The 21,394-nt window shown below is 43.8% G+C and overlaps 1 protein-coding gene across 2 annotated transcripts in view; it reads right to left on the bottom strand.

Moving 5' to 3' along the window:
• Nucleotides 1-1,218: 1,218 nt before the first annotated feature.
• The window catches only part of BARX2 (BARX homeobox 2), a 53,547-nt gene continuing 33,371 nt past the window's right edge, over nucleotides 1,219-21,394 (bottom strand). For both annotated transcript variants that reach the window (XM_073321083.1, XM_073321082.1), the window contains 3 exons: nucleotides 11,483-11,780; nucleotides 4,217-4,301; nucleotides 1,219-2,462 (listed from right to left, as the gene is read on the bottom strand). In XM_073321083.1, the coding sequence (XP_073177184.1) occupies nucleotides 2,211-2,462; nucleotides 4,217-4,301; nucleotides 11,483-11,780 (635 nt within the window). In that variant the 3' untranslated portion in view covers nucleotides 1,219-2,210. The remainder of the gene's footprint in view (nucleotides 2,463-4,216; nucleotides 4,302-11,482; nucleotides 11,781-21,394) is intronic.

The raw sequence follows: 21,394 nt of genomic DNA, 5'->3' as shown, positions 1-21,394 counted from the left end.
CATTTTTTTTTCTTTCTTTCTTTCAATTTCCCTTTTTCCACTGTCACATTTAAAAACGTCCTGAACTTTGAGAAGTTAGACTGAGGAAAGGAAAACTTTAAAAACAAACCGCCCTGAACGTTTTTTCATGGCATGGAGCTGAGTGGCAAAAAAAAAAAAAGGGTGGACAATGAAATTTCAAAATTTTAGAAATTCAGCATTTTTAAAAAAAAGTTTTGAAAAAAAGGAAAAATTGTTCTATTTCCAACTTTGCAAAATGGAAATAACTGACATTTTTGTGAAGTTGTTGTTATCAGCTCCACAAAGGATTTGCACCTCAAAAATAATTTAGCAAAAGATTTTGAATTCCAAATAAACTTGACAAACTGCTAGACATGTACAGACACTTGGCAAATAGAAAGGTGAAATTCATTAGGTAAACTATTCACAGCAAATTATGTTCCTAATTCTAGTCCGCACAGAAAATGATTGGATTTGAGACATTTGAATACATTTCATTTACAAAATTTTGAATCTATGGCTACTAGGAAGTCATAGATTTTTAAGGCCAGAAGGGACCAGTGTGATAATCTAGTCAGACCTCCTGCATAACACATGTCATAGGACTTCCATGTAGTAAGAACACCAGAACAAGTCATTACTTGTGATTGAACTAGAGCATATGTTTGAAAAACACCCAGTTTTTATTTAACTTCCAGGGATTCACCACAACATATTGTGCCTATATTCTAGCTGATAGGACAGATACCAGACTTCTGGCCTTCCACTCTTATACTCATTCCTTTTCTTTTGCATTGCCGAGTGTTTGGTGACTTTGTGGAATGGGCACCTGTTCAAAAATTTTGAAAAATTTCAGCACAATCCCTAAAGTAGGAAGGATATCTGTGATTAAGACACAAGGTTACAAGTTAGGAGATCAAAAGTAATACCCTCATCCTTTTCTGCCATATAAAAGGGGAGGAGAGGTGTAAAGGGGCCCTAAATGCCATATCTGTCTGGTGGAGGATCCTCCCAGCACAGGAACGTGAAGACAGCTGTAAAGCTTCCCCCTCACTCTCCGAGGACCACCTTGGTCCTGACGCTGCCTCTGCTGACACTGCCTGACTCTGTCTGTGCTAGTGTGACACACAGAAGAAATCCTCTGTCTAGGATTTGGAAGAGAAATGACACGGAGTCTTATTTATATATTTAATTTTTAATTAAAAAATAAAGGTTATTTTAATACATCTCTTGCAGCCTTCGGGCAAAATGCACCCTCAACAAGACTTTAGGAAACACGATGCATATCTAGTCTTGGCACACAGGTCTTAAAAACAAATGCGAACTTTCTTCAGCCGCTTTTTAACTCCATTACTTTCCCCTAACCCTGAAAACATTTAAATGCTTCTTGGGGGGGAAAAAAAAATACAAACCCTACAATAATTAGAAATGGGTCTGAAGCAAAAATCCCAGTTCTGGAGCAGCTTGAAATCCAAACTGTGATCTCAATCCAGATTTTACCCAGTGGCCTTTACCTTTATAAAGGTTTGCCCCACAACCCAGATCTGATCACCTCAAACCTCCAGGAGAGATCTGAAATCTGAACCATGACCTGGGTCTGAATCTTGCACCTATCTTTATAATGGGCTGAACCAAAACCCTAGGTCTGTGCATCCTCCAAAAAACTGTTTCGCTTGGGCCCATGCCTAACAGAAATAAGTGCTGGTTAAATGAGAAATCGTGCTGTAAAAGTTCCCCTGTTCCTGGCAGTCACTGCCTTGAGGCCAGACTAAGTGCTCTGTCCATTTCTACCTTAAAAGGCAAAGATACGGCCAAGCGAACACACCGAACCCTCCAAGATGGTCATATCACTACACAACCACCTCCCACGGCATGAAAGGAACCCTGGGCTTTTCCTGATTCTCCAGGCTGTCTCACATTTCTAGACACAGTTTCTTCTGGAAGATAGCAGTAAAGTACTCAGGCCCCCTTGTTATCTGCAGGAAGGACTTACACATGCTGTTGGGAAGGGAAAGACTATCACCATATGCATTGGGTTTCTTTGTTCCAAGGTGGCCCATGCTGGTTGATTCCCAATGGCACAAAGTGCACAAGCTCCTGACTTATACACAAGGTCTTTTTGTTTTATTTATTTATTTATGTTTTTTTTCTCTTTCCTTTTTCTGTGTTTTTTTTTCCTTTTCTTTTTTTTTTTTTCTGTTTTTCCTCTTTTAACTTGAGGGCGTCGTCTCCTCTGGGGAGGGCTCCACTGTGTGCTCCGGAGACTTTCCTGTCTCCAAGGAGACTTCAGGCTTCTCCTCTGTCAATTCAGGCTCTTCTGGGGCCTGAGATGTCTCGAATATCTGCCTCTGAACTTGGCTGTTCATCTTTTCCTCTGCCTCAATCTCTTCTGAGGTGGGGATGGAGTTTTTCTTCGGGCGGCCTTTGGGCTTTGTCGGAGCTTCCTGTCCACCTTTCAGTACCTGGAACAAAGATAATAAGTGTTTGGACCATTCTGAACTGCACTGGTGTCTGCCATCCAAGTTCCTGATGGTACTTTTAACATTAGGATAAAATCTATCCCTGTTCAAAGAGCGGGCCCAAGGTTTAGGCACCCTTACCTCCTACTCCGGACTCAAGTAGAACTTAAGTGATGCGTAGGCCTTGTGGGGCTTAAATGGGGCTTAATTAATTTAAATGGAGGCAAGTACAAACCCAGAAAACACTAATATCTCAGACTCTATGTAGGGTCCTGAGTTCAAGGCGGGTTGTAAAGGGGTCTCAGTATAGGGTTGCCAACTTCCTGACCCAACAAAACCAAACACCCTTGCACCGCCTCTTCTCCAAGGCCCCACCCTGCTCATACCATCTTCCCCCCTTCCCTCTGTCGCTCGCTCTCCTGCATCCTCACTCACTTGCTCATTTTCACCAGGCTGGGGAGGACTTGGGAGGGACCCAACTCTCAATGCAGCACATGTACAGGCTTGTCCAAAATTCAGCTCCCTTACTGAGATTTTCTTTTCATTCTTAGCTTAAGTAACAACAATCAAACCTCCGCCTGAGTTTCCAAAGTGAATTTTTTTCCTCCCTTCAGCTCTCTCTTGTCTCTTAGAGACTCAATTCTTTTTACTCCTGCTTTGGAACTAATGAGACCCACCTGGTCTTCCTACCAGGATGAGTCAGCAAAATAGCTCTGCCACCTCTATTATCTCCATTTTGCATACAGTGGAACTGGGGCAAAGAGAGGAAGCAACTTGCCTAAGGTCATGCAGCGAGTCAGTGACGGAACCAGAATGGAACTAATGGGACCTGACTGCCCTTCCTTTCCTCTAATACAATACAGGACAGACACAGTGTTGTCATTATTGTAGCTGGAGTGATGTATTGGACAAGTAGAAAAGGAGTACTTGTGGCACCTTAGAGACTAACCAATTTATTTGAGCATGAGCTTTCGTGAGCTACAGCTCACTTCATCAGATGTAGTGAGCTGTAGCTCACGAAAGCTCATGCTCAAATAAATTGGTTAGTCTCTAAGGTGCCACAAGTACTCCTTTTCTTTTTGCGAATACAGACTAACACGGCTGTTACTCTGAAACCCGTATTGGACAAGTGGGCATTCTAGATGTTTTTTGAAGGACAGGGAGGAGGCTTGGTGTACACTAACTGAGAAACTGCATGTAAAGGCTTGAAGTTGGGAATGCATGAAGGAGATAAAGGGAAAAGTCAGGAGAGAAATGTGGGCAGACCATAGGGAGCAGGAGCAGGTGTACAGGAAGAGTTGGAGGCAGGGTCAGAGTTAAAGACAGCTTTAAAAGTGAGAAGCAGGGACATCACTTATCAAAGCTGGACTTAGCTTCATTGAGTTGAAGTCTCTTTATGATCCAGGTGCACCCCCAATTCCCACAAGCAATAAAGACCCCAGGGTTGCCAAAAAATGAAAAGGGAGAAATTTCTGCTCCTCCCCCTTTTGTCCCTTTGCTTTGAATCCGCACTGCTATCCATGGCCAGTCTTACCCAACATACATTCAGCCATGTGAGCTTTTGAGCAACCAGTTAGCAGTAACAAACTGAACTTTAAAATTCTGGACCAGATCCTCAGCTGGTGTAAATCAGCATAGCTTCATCGGCAGAATTTATGCCAAAGACTTCCAAATGTACACCCAGATTTACTCCAGCTCAGGATTCATCTCTCTGACATTAGATTGGAGGCCTGGTTGGGAACCTTTTGATCTCTTACCATTTTCTTCCACTTCATCCTGCGGTTCTGGTACCAAGTCTTCACCTGGAGCTGAGTCAGCCCCAGTGACTGGGCAAGGTCCAGCCTAGAAGACAAGAGATACAGAGACTTGACAAAGGAAATGAGTCCAGATGCACTGCAGTAGCCAATCCCTGATTGTATCCTGTAGAGAGAATGGGGGGCTCACATACAGCGAAGTAAATTCCAGAAAAAGATCGCTATCAGCTTCTCCTAACTCGTCTTTTCTCTCCAGTTCAGAGGAGAATTACAAATCAGTATAAACAGTCATGATCCAAATTTAGGATCCAAAGAAGTATGGTCTTATGGAGGAAGCAAGAATGGTTTTGTGGTTATGACGCAGAATAGGGAGAGAGGAAGAGATGGAAACAGACCAGCTATCCTATGTGTTTTGTTGGGCAAGTGAACGAGGACAAAAGTTCAGTCATCCAGCTGGAGACAACTTGGCCCTGACATTCAGCACCTCTGAAAATCAGGCCTTAGGTGTCTCAAGACAGCACCCAAGAATTCACACCCAAAATCAGAGGCCACCTTTGAAAATTTTGGCTGCCTTTATTGTGCTTCACTTTCTCTATATATAGACTGGAGATAAGGATGCTTTCTAACCTCAAAAAGGTGTTGTGTGTCTGAATTTATTAATTTGCTGATATTACAGTGATGAGAGCTCTAGAAATGCCTATAAATAAATTTGTGTGTGTTGGGCCTTCCGGGGAGCTACAGTAGACAGCACAAATGCTTATCCTAACTTATCCGGGCCAAACCTCCAAATCTGTAATGGTTCCTTTATGACTATTAATCTATTTATTTCTTTACAAAGCCTGAGATCTGGAGAGCCTGGGCCAAATTCATCCCTGATGAAATTCCTTTATTTGTCACTTAAGTGAGAACAAATCTCGACCTAGTGGTGCAGTGGAGCTGCATTCAGGATGAATTTGGCCTTATGTGATTCAGAAATTCTAAGTAGAGCTGGGCAAATGTTCTGCAACAATGTGAAGCCATGCAAAACTCAGATGGGTTCAGGTGCAAACATGGAGTTGCATCTAAACATATTTTAGGTCCTGTGAACTTTCTTTTTGTAGCCCCTGAAACAACATGTTGTATGTCCCTGAAACAGCTTTGGAAACACATTTTCCAAAGCTGAGTTTTTCATAACAAAAGTTGTGATCCAACTGGATAGATAGTGGGGACAGTCACACACACCTATATTCAAATACCCTAACAAACAAACCCGCACGTGCTTTCCCCACTTTGGGACCCCTTTGCAGTTAAAGGGGCTGATTTTCCATCACCTTATATCACTCACCATACTGAATAGCTGGGGTATTGAAGTCAAAGGAGCTACATGGATGAGTTTGGGAGATCAGAATCAAGCCCACAGGTTCCAGACATTATCCCATCTGCACTCCTTGGCTTCTAATTAGCCATGCGACTAAGTAGCTCACCATGCCCCTCAATGTAGCCCCCGTCAAAGGACACAAGAGTGAGTGCAGATCTCAATCCATGCCCTTGCCACTGCGTTACCAACTCATGAGCTCACATGGGAAATATGTCTGTTTGACAAACTCCTGCCAGGAAGCCTGTGTCTTGTCACACCTAGATTACCTGTAACCTTTACAACCTCTCTCCGTGTGCATTAGCCTAGGAAACCAAAGAAACAAATAGAGAGAGAGAGAGAGAAAGGAAGAGCTAGGGGAGCAGAGATTGCTCATCAGCCTTGGTCATGTACAAAGTCAAGAAACCTTCATGTCTCTAATTAATTCAGCAGCCAAGACTGCTTTGATTGATGGTGTCACTCAGCTGGTCACATGAGGCAGTGCTGAGCCAGTCAGCACAACACCTGAGCCTTAGGGGATAGAGAATCATGCCAAATGGGCCAGATATCAAAAGAGCCCAGCATGCTGGGTACTGAGCTCTTTCAAAAAAAAACCATGGCGTAGGAGTCACTATGGGAGCTAGTTAAAATTTGACCCCATTTAGATGCTTAGATGGGAGTTGCACTCATTTGAAAACCTGTCCTTGATTGTGGGTCCTAAGTGTTTGAAAATCTGGCCCAATGTGACCTGTGCTTTGGTGACATGAGTCATCAGATGAAAAAAATAGGCATATAGCTTAGAGGCAGGCTTGGCAGAATTCCATATGTATTTTTTTTCTTTTGACAGATAATATTTATTTGTAAGCTTTTTGTATTGTTAATCAATTTAAATTTTCACAGTTGCAGAAAATTATGGGGGGGGGGAGGGCCAGGCAAAAGGGGGCAGTCACACAATAATAATTTAAATGACAGATGTTGTCAAGATTCAAAAAGCTAAAGCTTTATAAATGTCAAGATCACGTCAAAATATACAAAGTAAAATGTCCTGAATCAAACGATAAAAAGTTCTCTAGCAGGATTTTTCTTACTTTGTCTATCTCTAAATTTTGTTTATTATCTATGGCGGGGGGTGGGGTAGGGGGGATTTAGTCAGTTTGTGTGTGTACAGTGAAAACAACATTCACTGACTGATAAAAATCTAATCCTTCCAACCTTAGGCCTTAAAAGTTGTTTAAACTAGGGGTTGGTGACACATGGGGTTTAAGGTTTTGTGAACCTCTCAAACACTTTCTTTAGGTTTGCAAAGCTACTCTGTGTTGGCAACCTTTTCTCCTGTAATTTAAACCAACAATTTTCTCCCCACACACCCCAACACATGGGTAATTCAAGTTCTTTAAAACAAACCAAAAAAACCCCTCCTTTTCTTTTTTCGCTAACGAGAGGCACGTGTAACGCGTTTGGCACAGAATAAACCCAAAAAGTTAGGCTGACATGATATGTAAATCTCAAATCACTTTGTAAATAATAATACACCAAGCTTCAGAACTCCTTACATGAGGTAAGTCAGTAGTTACAAAAAGGGAAACTGAGGCACAGAGCGGTGTGGCAATTTGTCCAAGATTACCATACAACACGTTAGAAACGGAGCCTGAAACAAAATTCAAGTGTCCTAGCTTCCACACCAATGAGGTGTCCATTGGAAAACACTTCACAGAGCCACATTGCCTCAAAGGGTAGTCTCAGATCTCCTTTGTGAGGGTTCCAGACAAACAGCAGTCAAACAAGCCTAATTCAGTATAACTAGAGCTGATCAGGAAACCCAGACACTTCTCCCCCTCTTTTTTTTTTTGTTACTTTTTCTATCTTTTTTCCACTGGGAAAATTGGGGGGGTGGAGTAAAAAGTATGTGAAATGGGAATGAAAACAAATTTCACACTTTTTTCCAACTGAAAACAAATTGGAAAATAATGAAAAAGTACATGAACATTTTAGAAAACAGTTAAAAATGTGAAAAGTGGGTTTTTTCCTCACTTTCATTTGCTTTTTTTTACCTTTGCTCCCTTTTTCTAATGTAAAAAAAAAAAGAGAGAGAAATGGGTAAAACTTCCCCAATCCAAAAGCTGAAAATGAACAGCTGAAATGTTTTATTTCCCAAACCTGAAAGGAAACTACATTTTAAGTGAAAATGAACATGTCATTTAGACATACATTGATTCAAAATGAAACAAAAATGTTCATTCAACTTAAAACGTTACCGTTTTAGGGGTCACCAAATGAAATGAATAGGCAGCAAGTTTAAAACAAACAAAAGGAAGCGTTTCTTCACACAACGCACAATCAACCTGTGGAACTCTTTATGAGGATGTTGTGAAGGCCAAGACTATAATAGGGTTCAAAAAAGAACTAGATAAGTTCATGGAGGATATGCCCATCAATGGCTATTAGCCAGGATGGGCAAGGATGGTGTCCCTAGCCTCCGTTTGCCAGAAGCTGGGAATGGGCGACAGGGGATGGAACACTTGATGATTCCCTGCTCTGTTCATTCCCTCTGGGGCACCTGGCATCGGCCACTGTTGGAAGACAGGATACTGGGCTAGATGGACCTTTGGTCTGACTCGATAGCTCAGTGGTTTGAGCATTGGCCTGCTAAACCCAGGGTTGTGAGTTCAATCCTTGAGAGGGCCATTTAGGGATCTGGTGCAAAAATTGGGGATTGATCCTGCTTTGAGCAGGGGGTTGGACTAGATGACCTCCTGAGGTCCCTTCCAACCATGAGATTCTATGAATATGGCCATTCTTATGTCATTTTTGTTTTAGTTTTTGGAAAACAAAACACACTGATTTCAAAATGAATATTTGGGGGTTACGTTTTCCAGTCAGAAATCGGAACAATTAATTAAAATTTCCCTGTGGAAAATTTCAGTTTCACCAAAACCATATTTTCCAAAGGGGAAATTGTAAGGTATAAACATCTCAACCAGCTCTAAATATAAACATAAACAGTATTGGTCAAGAGACACTCAGGGAGAGATTGTGACCTTCCCTACTGGTGGCTGCAGTGAGGCTGTTGCTCAGCAAACCCAGCTCCCCATTACACCTCTTATTTATGGGCTAGTCACAGTCACGGTCCTCTATGTTCCCTGAGGGCAAAGACTGCTCCAGTCTAGTGCTCATAGTGGAACTAGCTTCTCTAGAGGGGTTGGGTAATGGGCAGGTTTCTGCCTACACACCCACACCCACACCTGCACTAGCCAGTGGAAATGAGCCAGCATGGGAGAGGGAAAACACGCTGTGCCCTTTCAAAGGGTGAAGCAGGGGGAAATGCTTTGCTCTCTATTCCTTGCATGTATCTCTCTGCATAAATACATGCTGCTATGCACATGTATTGAGCCCTCTCTTTATATAATGCGCGTGGTATGTGGTTTCCATTCATTCATTCTATTCAGGTCACCTTTGATCCTGGGAAAAGTTAGCCTTAATCGAATCCGGTCTTCTGCCCAAGTCCTCCACCAATGGCAAAGTCATCTTTCTCAGTCCAGAAGACGTCACAGTTCAACTAGAGAGAGCTCAGCACCACAACGACTGAGCAGCCCTTCTGCTACCTCTGCTTTTTCCACTTTAAGGAACGTTTTTGTCCTGTGTCTTTTTAAAGTAGTCGTGATAGGCAATGCCATGGGAGACACTCTCCCCTCAGTGCAGAAAGCCCTTGCTAGTCATGGCCAAAGTGTCCTCCAACCAGCCCTTGCCATGCATCACTGTGCCCTGATCCATTTGAAATGAATAGAAGTAAACTAGGGAGGAGCCAGATATAGTTTCCAGGATGCTGGCTGTCCCCTCGCCTTGGAAAAGCTACTGTAGTTCAGAGACAGTCTTTAGTATTTAAAGACAATGTTAAAGGTACCCGATGAAGCAGTGTGTAAATGGAGATCACGTTTCTTTACGGGAGTCATACATGCACTTTGCACTGGGGTCAATGACTGCACTTAGTGCTAGCCACTGGAGAATCAGGCCCCCGATGTGCGACTTACACGACCATATACATCACTGCTGACAGTTCAGCCTAGAGGTCTGGGGATTTGTTTATAAACAAACTAGGGAAATGCAACCGAGATGGAGCTACTATAAGATGGGTAAAACACTTGTTGGAAAACCATTCCCAGAGAGTAGTTATCAGTGGTTCACAGTCATGCTGGAAGGGCATGAGTGGGGTCCCGCATGGACTGGTTCTGGGTCCAGTTCTGTTCAATATCTTCATCAATGATTTAGATAATGGCGTAGAGAGTACACTTATAATGTTTGTGGATGATACCAAAGTGGGAGGGGTTGCAAGTGCTTTGGAGGATAGGATTAAAATTCAAAATGATCTGGACAGACTGGAGAAATGGTCTGAAGTAAATAGAATGAAATTCAATAAGGACAAATGCAAAGTACTTCATTTAGGAAGGAACAAATCAGTTGCACACATACAAAATGGGAAATGACTGCCTCAGAAGGAGTACTACGGAAAGGGAACTGGGGATCATAGTGGATCACAAACTTAATGAGTCAACAGTGTAGCACTGTTGCAAAAAAAGTGAACATCATTCTGGGATGTATTAGCAGGAGTGTTGTAAGCAAAACACGAGAAGTAATTCTTCCGCTCTACTCCACGTTGATTAGGCCTCAACTGGAATATTGTGTCCAGTTCTGGGCATCACATTTCTGGAAAGATGTGGACAAACTGGAAAAAGTCCAGGGAAGAGCAACAAAAATTATTAAAGGTCTAGGAAACATGACCTATGAGGGAAGATTGAAAAAATTGGGTTTGTTTAGTCTGGAGAAGAGAAGACTGAGAGGGGACATGAAAACAGTTTTCAGGTACATAAAAGGTTGTTAAAGGGGGAGGGAGAAGAATTATTCTTCTTAACCTCTGAGGATAGGACAAGAAGCAATGGGTTTAAATGGCAGCAAAGGAGGTTTAGGATGGACATTAGGAAAAACTTCCTAAATGTCAGGGTGGTTAAACACCGGAATAAATTGCCTAGAGAGGTTGTGGAATCTCCATCACTGGAGACTTTTAAGAGCAGGTTGGACAAACACCTGTCAGGAATGGTCTAGAGCAGTGGTTCCCAAACTTGTTCTGCCGCTCGTGCAGGGAAAGCCCTTGGCGGGCCGGGCCGGTTTGTTTACCTGCCGCGTCTGCAGGTTCGGCCGATCGCGGCTCCCAGTGGCCGTGGTTCGCTGCTCCACGCCAATGGGAGCTGCTTAAAGCGGCGGCCAGTATGTCCCTCGCTCCATGCCGCTTCCAGCAGCTCCCATTGGCCTGGAGCAGCGAACTGCAGCCACTGGGAGCTGAGATCGGCCGAACCTGTGGACGCGGCAGGTAAACAAACCGGCCTGGCCCGCCAGGGGCTTTCCCTGCACAAGCGGCGGAACAAGTTTGGGAACCACTGCTCTAGATAATACTTAATTCTGCCATGAGTGCAGGGGACTGGACTAGATGACCTCTTGAGGTCCCTTCCAGTTCTATGAGTCTGTGATTTCACTCACCTGCTCAAGGCTGCACTGGGCCCTATATTCTCCTCTGTGAGCTCAGAGTTTTACCTATGTTTCCTCTGGTTTTCTGAGAGTCATGTATGTAAATCCCCTGTAGATGGCTCGGTCTCATAGGGTACACCTACACAGCAAGCAAGATTCTGCAGCCGCAAGTCTCAGAGCCCAGGTTTACAGACTCAGGTTTACACTACAGCACAAAAAATATCTGTGTAGACATTCGGGCTCCAGCTCTGAAGCCTACCCCCATTCCTAGAGCTCAGGCTCCACACAGATATTTTTAGCGCTGTAGCATGAGCCCGGATTTGCAACTCACAGTTGCAGGCTTCTTCCCTAAGGGTCATGGCCCTGCAGCCACTTTCCCAGCCTTACCCCCAGTCACACCCCAATCCCGTTCCTCTGACCTGTCTGGCGTGGACAGATACTTCTGCTTTTGGAATTTCTTCTCCAGCCCCATCAGCTGGAGTTCTGTGAAGATGGTCCGGCTTCGGCGAGGCTTTTTCAACCGCGGGGTGGGCTGCTCCCCTTCTGACTCGCTGCTGGCATGAGTTTCGCTGGCTGGTGTCTCCGCGCTGGTGGCTCCCAAGGAGGAGTGGGGTGACAGTGCTCGGGAGCTGGGAGCTGCAGGGACAAGGTGAGGGACCACAGAGGGCTGCCGGGTGATGACGGAGATGAGAGGATATGCCCTCAGAGATGGGGACCCTAGGAGGGAGGAGAGAAGGGAAGTACAGTTCAGTGGCAGAATTGTTTAGTGGATAGTGCCCTGGACTGGGAGTCAGGAGACCTGGTTTTCATTCCTGGCTCTGCTGCTAACCTTCTGTGTGACGTTCTTTAGCAAGACACTTCCCCTCTTTGGGCTTCTGTTTCTTCCCTTCCCCCCACACCCCGCCCCCTGCCTCGCACCCCCCAGGCCCCCGCTTCGTCTGTCTCATCTATTCACATTGTAAGACCCTTGAGGCAAGGAGTGTCTTCTACTGTGTGTTTGCCGAGTTGCCTTCTCTAGGTGCGACTGTAATACAACTAATAAATAATCTATTCAGTCATGAGCAGAGCGGGGCCAAACCTTTCAGATGAGTAGAGTCTAATTAGTCCAAAAAAATGCAGTTGGAAATGACCCAAAACTATTTGCAAATTCAAATCAAACTGGGCAAACAGATTTAGCCAAAACAATCAGGGGGGAGGTTTTTTTTTTTTTTTTTAACATCTGAAACGTTTCATTTAGACACTTTCAAAAATGAAACATTTTGATTTTTCATTTCAAAACAAGATTTAATTTCTAAATGTAATTAGATCTATTTAAATAAAAAGGTTAAAAAAAATCCAAAAACTAAAACATAAAAAAAACAAAATATTGTCTTGGGTCGACCCGATATGATGATTTTTTTCTTGGATTGTTAGGTTCGGCCACCAAACCGAAAAAAACAATTGTTTGCTCAGTTCTAGCCGTGAGTGATCTATGCAGTAGAGGTGGTTCAGTTTACCATGTAGTTTCGCTGAGAGATGAAATCAAACCAAACTTTATGCCCATCAGTCATTTAATCTGTGCAACTTTCCTTCTCTGTCAGCACCGAATGAATCCCTAGAAATGGGCCCACACTGAACCATCAGGGTTGTACTAACCCTCAGAACTAGAAAGACGTTCAGCTCTGGCTCAAGCACCAATCTTTGTGGCTCGGGGGCCATTCTGGAACATCAAATCCAAACATGCCCAAACGCTCGTGGAAGTTCTGATTCCGACCCAGGCTTCCCAACCCAGGCTTGAGTCTACTTCAGCAGCATCCCAGGTCCTAAGCCCTATAAATCAGGCATCCTCTTACACCTTTGTACAGTGAAACTGGACCAATTTGTGGGGAATGTGTGTTTCATTGTGATGCGATAGGAACAAGAAATGTTGGGTCACGAATCCTGGATTCGATTCACTGCTTTACAGCTGACTTGCTGTGTGATCTTGGGCAAGTCACATCATTTTTCTGTGCCTCAGTTTCCCCATTAGTAACACTGGAATAATAATCCTTACCTCAGAGCTAAGACTTACCTAAGGTTTAATTAATGATTGTAAAGTGCTTTGAGATCTTTAGACAAATGGTGCTCTAGAAAGGCCAGGTATGAGTACCATCATTGGGCCAGATTGTGAACCTCTTACTGCTACTGATGAGCACCTGTTTACACAAGCAGTTCTGTGGATCTCATTGGGCCTAGTATGAGCAACTGTTCACCATTGAAAGTAAGGGGCTGACCATCTGGCTCAGAGAATGAGCAATCACGTTACAAATGCTGTTAAAAGCCTGTGAGTTTCTCTCTTTCTGGATAAATTATCCTTTCAGAATCTCATTGTTCATGCAACCAGGATTAGATTCTATTATTGTCCTCTGAGCTAGAGGACAGGGGTGTCAGACGTAATCAGTCATGCTCCCCATGGTGAGTAGCGCAGAGCAGGCCAAAGAATAAGCCTGCACTTAGCAGCTCAATAATCAAAAATTACATAATCATGGTGAAGTCTTAAAAAAGGCAGTTCTAAGAAAGATGGCTGAATTTAGTCATATCTGACTAAATGATTGCAGTGCTATCCAAACCCCTCCAGTAGCTGCAGCGATCTACAAAACCCAGCTGATTGCTGTGATCTCTACCACTATTTTTCCCTTCACATCAAAACTTTATTCAATTTCAAACAAAAACAAAACCTGAAATCCAAGAGAAGACAAGACAAGAATTTACCAACAACCATTAACTGGTGTAATAGGAAAAAACAGTGATGTTTTGTTTCTATGGATCCTTTGGCACCTCATGACAACGGTGATTTACAAATCCACCAGCTCGCTGGGCCAAATTCTGCCCCAATTTACCCCCCAATGGCTGTACAAAGAGTAAGTTTAGGTACAACTCAGCCCTTCACTTTCCAGTGCCCAGTGTCTTGAATTCTGCCTTCACTGATACTTCCGCAGCCTCATTGACACCAGCTGGGTTGCATGGGAGTAACTTAGGGCAGAACCTCGCCCACTGCATTGGAACCATCTTGCCAGGAGACCACTGCCATTTCTTTCTCTGCCACTGTGGTTTATGAACGGCGATGTGCTCGCCCCCAGCCTGCAGCCTCCTTTGTGCCAGTTACACCAGGGCAAACAAGCTGCAGGGCCCCCCACTTGGAGAATACCCCCAATTCAGGAGGCCCTCTGCAGGAACCATGGGGCCAACTCTACCCCTGCCCTGCCTGGCAGGAAGTCCTGGCACAGGGGATGATATTGGGTGGGACCAAAGACATGTTGGTGGAGTGGCTGGGTGGCAGTCCTAAGCCTTGTCCTGCTGCTATGATCCATGGGGGCCATAGCAGCTGGGCTATAATAGGGCAGCCTCAAGGGCCCCTACCAGCCCCCATCAGGCTCAGGATAGGGAGAGGGCAAGCACAATCCCTTGTGCCAACACAGGAATGGATATGGCCCACTCTATCTCCTACTCCAATATCAGGAGATCTTGGTTAACAGCTTCCCAACCCTGGTACAGAGCTCAAGACCTCCCTGCTCTGCTGCAGGGCTCACACTCCAAATCTTTTCTCATAGCCCAAAATACCATTCCTATTCTTGCACATAAGTGGCTTTTGGCCACAGCCAGACATCTCACTGATACTTTCTCCCTTACACCCCTGCGTGTTTCCAGTGTAGCAGGGAAGAAACCACAAGATTGTTAAAGAGCAATAGATCACCCAAGCTCAGAAACTTCTGAAGGGCTCCAGCTGATTGAAACCTTGAGAGGGAAGCATTTTTACAAAGGACTGGCCTGTAGGAAGCTTAGCAAAGGGTATTTTATAGCAGAGCAATCAGCATTCTTCTTTGGGTTAGGGGTGGCACATGGGGCTGCACAGTGGGAGAACTAGAACAGCTTCCAGAGCTAGGAAAAACTCAGACATCAGGGATTGTTCTTTAGACTGCCGAAAGCTACTTATGTAAGAGGAATATGTAGAGGGGAAAGGGGAATCTCCTTCCTTGTACCATGATCACTGGCCTATGTGTATGTTTATTATTGTAGTGTTAGGTGTGCAGAGTAAGACACAATTGATGAATGCTGGGAAGCACAAGGAACCAGATTTCACGAGAAATGGTTCCAGATCTTCAAGTACTCAGTCCCCTCAACTGGGACCATATTTCTAAGTGCTTAACTCCCATTTAAGCCCCTAAATAAGAGATGTATTTTCCAAAGTGTTCAGCACCCAGCAGATCCTGTTGTGACACATCTAGCCAGATTTTCAAAAGAGCTCAGCACCTTTTTATTTTGGTCTCTATACAGAAGCACGCACTTACTTTGGAAAATCTGGTCTGTTACCCATGCTTGCTGTGTTGCAAGTCAGGATTTGCTATTGTCAGGCTGCTCAAGAGTGCTAGGCAGTAAGCAGCTTGTTAGAGCCATTGGCTCTAACTATTTTCTATTCATTTATTATTTAGGAATATTAAAAAAAACTGTAGATCAAATATTGGGCCAAACAATTGTAGCAGCATCTCTTTAATTGACCATTATTAATAATAATAATAAATAATAATTTATTATTTGTATTTCCATAGCCTCTAGGGGTCCTATTCATAGTTCAGGAATCCATTGTGCTAGGTGCTGTACAAACATAGCACAAAAAGATGGTCTCTGCCCCAATGAAAGCTTCTTTCTAGGTATACTCAGTCCTGTCTTGGCATGGGGAATGGGCTAGATGATCTCTTGAGGTCCTTTCCAGCCCTACATTTCTATAATTCAGTGAAGATGCCTCATCTTCACTCCAGCACCTGACAAGGTTTCTCAGATTTCTCATCCCTAGTTCTGAAGGAATAAGGAGAATTTGCCATGCAGGATGTTTGAGAGATACAGCAAGGAGAGCACTCAGAAAGATACTTGGGATCTGAGACTACCTTACACTGTCTGAGGGAAGGTTACAGTTACAGAAATGGGCCAAAGTCTATGATCCTTGGTCTCCTCTTTCACTGGTTTAAATCAGGGATAGCAGCATTGTAGCCAGCAGAGTGACATGGTTGAGACTTTCAAAGGAGCCTTAGAGAGTTAGGCACCCAACTCCCAAAATCCCAGCCATACAGGTGTAAGTGAGGCGTTGAGGAGGCCCCATGGGTCTGACTAGCTAGATAAATTTATAGAGCATTGATCACTGAGGAATCTAGGCTCTAGATCATAAAGTAAAAATCTAGGGTACAAACTGATCTGAATCTAGATACCTCAAAGATTGGGGGTGTTTGGATACAAAGCCCTTCCTGTTCTGTCTAGATATACCATTGATAATGTTTCAGTCACTATTGTATCTAGATTCCATTCGCACGATTCAAATCCAAACACAGTTCTGGATTTCAAACACCCCTAAGTTTGGATCCAGATATAGATTCTGAACATCCCAGAGTTCAACAGTGCTTGGATCCTTCTCTAGACAGACACAGTAATTGTGGAAATGAAGCAATTTCTTAATCTACAACAAATTAAATATTGGCAAATGGCTCCGTCTGCTCAGTGCTGTCATGACTTGCTCAGTCTCAAACGTAAAGGAGCTGAGACAGCTGTTTTTCCACTCGGTAGCTCTGTCTTACTGAACAGTTTCAGTTGGATACAGACTATAGACTTTCCCATATCACTGTACCCAACACCAACAACAGTTGGACTGTCCCTGAAGTGACCAGATGTTAAGGCTGATTTATCCACGGGTTGTCATATAATAATAATACTTTGAATTTCTATAGCACTTTTCGTCTGAGCATTTCCAAGTGTTTTTAAAAGAAATCAGTCAAGCCTCACAGTGTCCCTATGAGATGAATGACTAATATTGTGCCCATTTTACTGGTGAATAAATGAGCCAGAGTGAGGTTAACTGACTTGCTCAAAGCCACATACTGCCTCCGTGGCAGGGCCAGGAATAGAACCCAGGAGTCCTGGTTCCAAGTTAGAGGCATGTAAAATATTCATAACAAAATACAAAAAGGCTCAGAATTCAGAAGGATATTTTGTGGGAAGTTTTCATCATGAACACCAAGAAAACACCAGGAAAATCATCCCATTTCCCCAAAAGGATTTAATCCAGAATGAGACTTTTTACCAGTCAAATCAGGCTCATTCTGAGGTATAACTCAGATCCATATGGCAGTAACCCTGATTTGCTCCAGCAGCATGTTACATCCACTTCCCACAGACATGAACACAAAGTGCAAGCCAATGGAGAATCAAGTTCCCCTGAGCCGTTTCTGAGCCCAGATGTGCTAACAGGAACTGAAAACACTTGCTTTTCATGAGACCGACCTGAAGTCCGCTCCAACCATCTGTTGGAAGGTTTTGATTAAACTTCTTATGACCACTGGACATGACACAATATATACCACCACAACCCCCACTGGATCACATTTCAAAAGTTTAATGAAAATTAAATACTTCAAACAAATCTTTTTTTTAACTTCTTCCTTCCACCTCTGGGCTCTGTGCGATCTATGCTGCATACCTTTGACACAGACAAATAGAAACTAGGGGAGAAAAGGGAAAGCACTATTTAATTGCACTGTGACTGCCAGCAATGGCAGAACAGTTTCTCCTCCTGGGCAGAGTCAGCTAATTCTGTTTTGGAAAGAAAGAAGAAGGAAGGAAAGATTTATGGATCAGCTCCCCTTGGCAGGTTAGCTCAGCTTGGAGGCAGAATGAGATCTCACTCAGAACACGCTGCAGCGAAAGGTAAATAAAAGAAGAAAATGAACTTACGACACAGGAAAGTCTATAAATCTGCACCGTCCTAAGTGTCAAAACAAAAGGAAACCAAAGAGGAGTTTAGTTCATTTTCCAAATGAAATGTCAGCTTCAGACTGCGGTGAAAGTGAAGGCGGCCTGAAGGAAGAAAAGATCTAGCCTCAAAGAGAAGAAAAGAAACCTTAAATATGGAGCTGAGCAGAAAATGGGGAATTTTCATCAAAAAACTGAAAAGAGAACAATAAAATTAGTTTTCAGCAACCAAAAATTTTGGCTGTCATTTTTCATTTTTCTAACAAAAATATTGAAAAATGTTCTAGGAAAGCCAATACTTTCCACAAAAATGTCTGTTTAATCAAAAATCCAATTTTTTGTTAAAAAAATTGCTGGTAATTTTTTTGGATCAGGCTTGCTTAGAAATAAGGAAAGATAAATCATTTGCATAATCGCTCAGGGGTTGCCTAATTCTGCTCCCACTGAAATCAAGCAGAGTTTTACACCTGGCTTCAATGGGAGCAGGATTACGCCAATGCTGAGTGCTTCTGAAAATCCCACTGAGTCTGTTAGTGCTGGAGCAAACAGGCAGTGGGTGAAATTCACCCTGGGGCAGAGGACCAGCACAAAGCCTGTGGTCTAGTTATGTCACTCCTCAGGCCAGATCCTCAGCTCATGCACATCAGCATCCAAGTCATCTTACACCAGCTGAGGATCTGGCCTTTAAGCGAGATCTAGGTGGTACGTAGTCCTTGTGCCTGCTCTCTGCACAAAGGTGAATTTCACTGCAAGGGCATTTATTAGTCACAGGCCACACCCTCGGCTGGTGTAAATTAGTGAAGCTCTGTTGAAGTGGGAGGTGAGGATCTGTCCCAACAGGAGTAGTAACCCTGACTTGCTCCAGCAGCCAGAAAGCTAGCGCAAACCTTAGTGCAAACCTTAGTGCAGGGTCCCTGGAAAGCAAACCCCCAGGAGGAGAGGATGTCATAGCATAGTTTCTTTCTTGCACTGCAGGGGCTAGTGCTGTCCAAGAACCGGTCAGTACTGGGGAGGGAGGTAGTATGATCAAGGCAGCATAGGACTTGCGGCTTCACCATCCCCCTAAGCAGCCTCTGTCAACAGGCCTTCTATGGAGCCACAGACATAACCTAAAGCACCCGCTTTCTCCCCCCCCAGCAGAAATCAAGATGGAGGGCAGCAATGATAACGCCTTCCCGCGGGCTGACCCTCTCCCTTCAGCCTCGTTGGCATGGGGAACAAGCATGTATCCCTCCCTGCTCCAGCCACACTGGAGCTGGCTGCAGAACTATCCATAGATGCCTCCTTCTTTCAGAGAGCACTTGTGTGCATTCACCCCTCTCGCGGTGTGCCACGGCAGCCCAAGGCTTCAGCAGGCGCACGATGCCCCACTTCCCCAGGAGGACATTTCCTATAGCACCGGGCAGGGCTCATTTAGTCCTTCATCAGCCTTTTCATAGGTACCCATGGCTGGTTCTCTCTGTCCAAATGCACCTGTCGCACTGGCGATAACGCTGTGTGTCAGGGCAGGATGGCAGTCAGGCAGCAACAGGCTGGGCAGTGTGCCCACACAGCTCACGGAACTGCTATCTTCCCGCCGACACAGCAGAAATCTCCTGCTGTTTGGTCTAGCCCCCCTGAATTCTGTCTTATCTACTCCCAGCTCTGATGTCACATTTTTATAGGCCCTCTCCTTCATGACCCATATTTAAATGTACAAGGAAACCTAAGTTCTCATATTAGGACCAGCACACTCTGTAATTATGTATTATGTAATCAGGGTAGCATCCAATATTTGCCAAGCGATTTCCAAATGCTGGAGAAAGATGGTGTTCAGAGGGGGTCACAATCTACGCACAGACACATATTCAGAGGCAAGGAGAAAGAGGAATGACAATAATGTATATAATTGCCTGTTGTCTGGCTCTCTGGCCAAGATCACCTGTTGCACCAAATAGGCAATAGATTTAATAATTTTATTAAGATGATGTTGAAGTAAAAAGAAAACGGTACAGAGTTTAAGTACAGAAGTTTCTAGTTATCAGGGAATAAGGTACAGATTATCAAGGGGTGCAAAATTCGGTTTAGGAACAGGTGGCGTAAGGAATAATCTGCTATCTCCCCGATTGGGGGTAAAAGTTTAACGGGTCAAAGTACGGACATTGAGATATGGGGGTATGTTGTTCATATAACGGCTATGTTCAGGTGTGGAGTATCATGATACTGCAAGTCAATACACATACTCACAAATAAGCTTGGTTCACGGTAAGGAGCATGGGAGAAGCAGGTGTTTAAGAGGGGTCTGAATGTGAACAGCAGTGTTGCCAATTCATGCAATCTTATCGCAAGTCTCACTATATTCGCTAAAAGAAAAGGAGGACTTGTGGCATCTTAGAGACTAACCAGTTTATTTGAGCATAAGCTACATGCGCTGTTTCTCTTAGAGCTCAAGCTCCCACTGTCAGAGTTTGGTTACTACCTTGGAATTTCAGATTTCATTTAGAAATAAAACTTAAGGTGCCAGCCCTTGTGGTGGCAGAGAAAAGCTGGAAAACATGTACCCTAAATGCTCTGACAATGGAAGGCAAATAAAAAGATCCCAAAATGTACTGTCTATTTTTTTTAAAATCTCTTGATAGTTCCTAGCTTCACAATATGCTACAGATTCTGGAGCACCATCTATTAGGACCTTGTCTATTAACGAGCTATTTCCACATATATAGACACAGAGCACTCCCATCACAGAAGGAGGCATTGAGGTGAAAATTCATTTGGAAGTTAAAGTTAGTGCAGGACACAGCAGGCTGCTAATGGTGCAGAATTTCTTGCCGGGAGCATAGGCAACTGGTGCTCCAAGATCTGCACTGGCTGCCTATGCATTTCGGGGCGGAGAGTAAACCATTGGTATTGAACTAGAAAGCTCTAACTATCTTCAGACCTTCCTACCTGCAGCAGCACCTCTCTCACTGTGCCGTACTGCCACAACAGATTAGCAGGGATACAAGAACTGGGTCCTCCACTCAGTATAAATGTGAAGGGGCTTCCACAGAGAGCATTCCTTGTCAGGCCCCTTTTCTTTGGGACGTATTCCTCACTGTGGTCTGTGATAGCATGTATCTGTCAATCTTCAGGGCATAGCAGAATACTCATCATTTTAGAAGTGCTGCTCAAGAAGTAGAAACTGTTGGGGGTGATCTACAGGGGGATTTGGTTTATGGCTGTGTTGCTGGTTATTTAGTTGTTATGCTAGGATATGGAGGTGCTGTCGGTTTCTTTGGGGATTAGTATATTTTAGAAAAAAGAACAGGAGTACTTGTGGCACCTTAGAGACTAACAAATTTATTAGAGCGTAAGCTTTCGTGGGCTACAGCTCACTTCATCGGATGCATAGAATGGAACATATAGTTAAGAATATATATATACAGAGAAGGTGGAAGTTGCCATACAAATTGTAAGAGGCTAATTCATTAAGATGAGCTATTATCAGCAGGAGAAAAAACTTTTGTAGTGACAATCAAGATGGCCCATTTAGACAGCTGACAAGAAGGTGTGAAGATACTTAACATGGGGAAATAGATGCAATATGTGTAATGACCCAG

This window comes from Lepidochelys kempii, chromosome 22, assembly GCF_965140265.1.
Source record: "Lepidochelys kempii isolate rLepKem1 chromosome 22, rLepKem1.hap2, whole genome shotgun sequence".
NCBI classification, from domain to species: Eukaryota; Metazoa; Chordata; order Testudines; family Cheloniidae; genus Lepidochelys; species Lepidochelys kempii.
The sequence above is the reverse complement of the archived record's forward strand: the minus strand, read 5'-3'. Positions and strand labels throughout refer to the sequence as shown.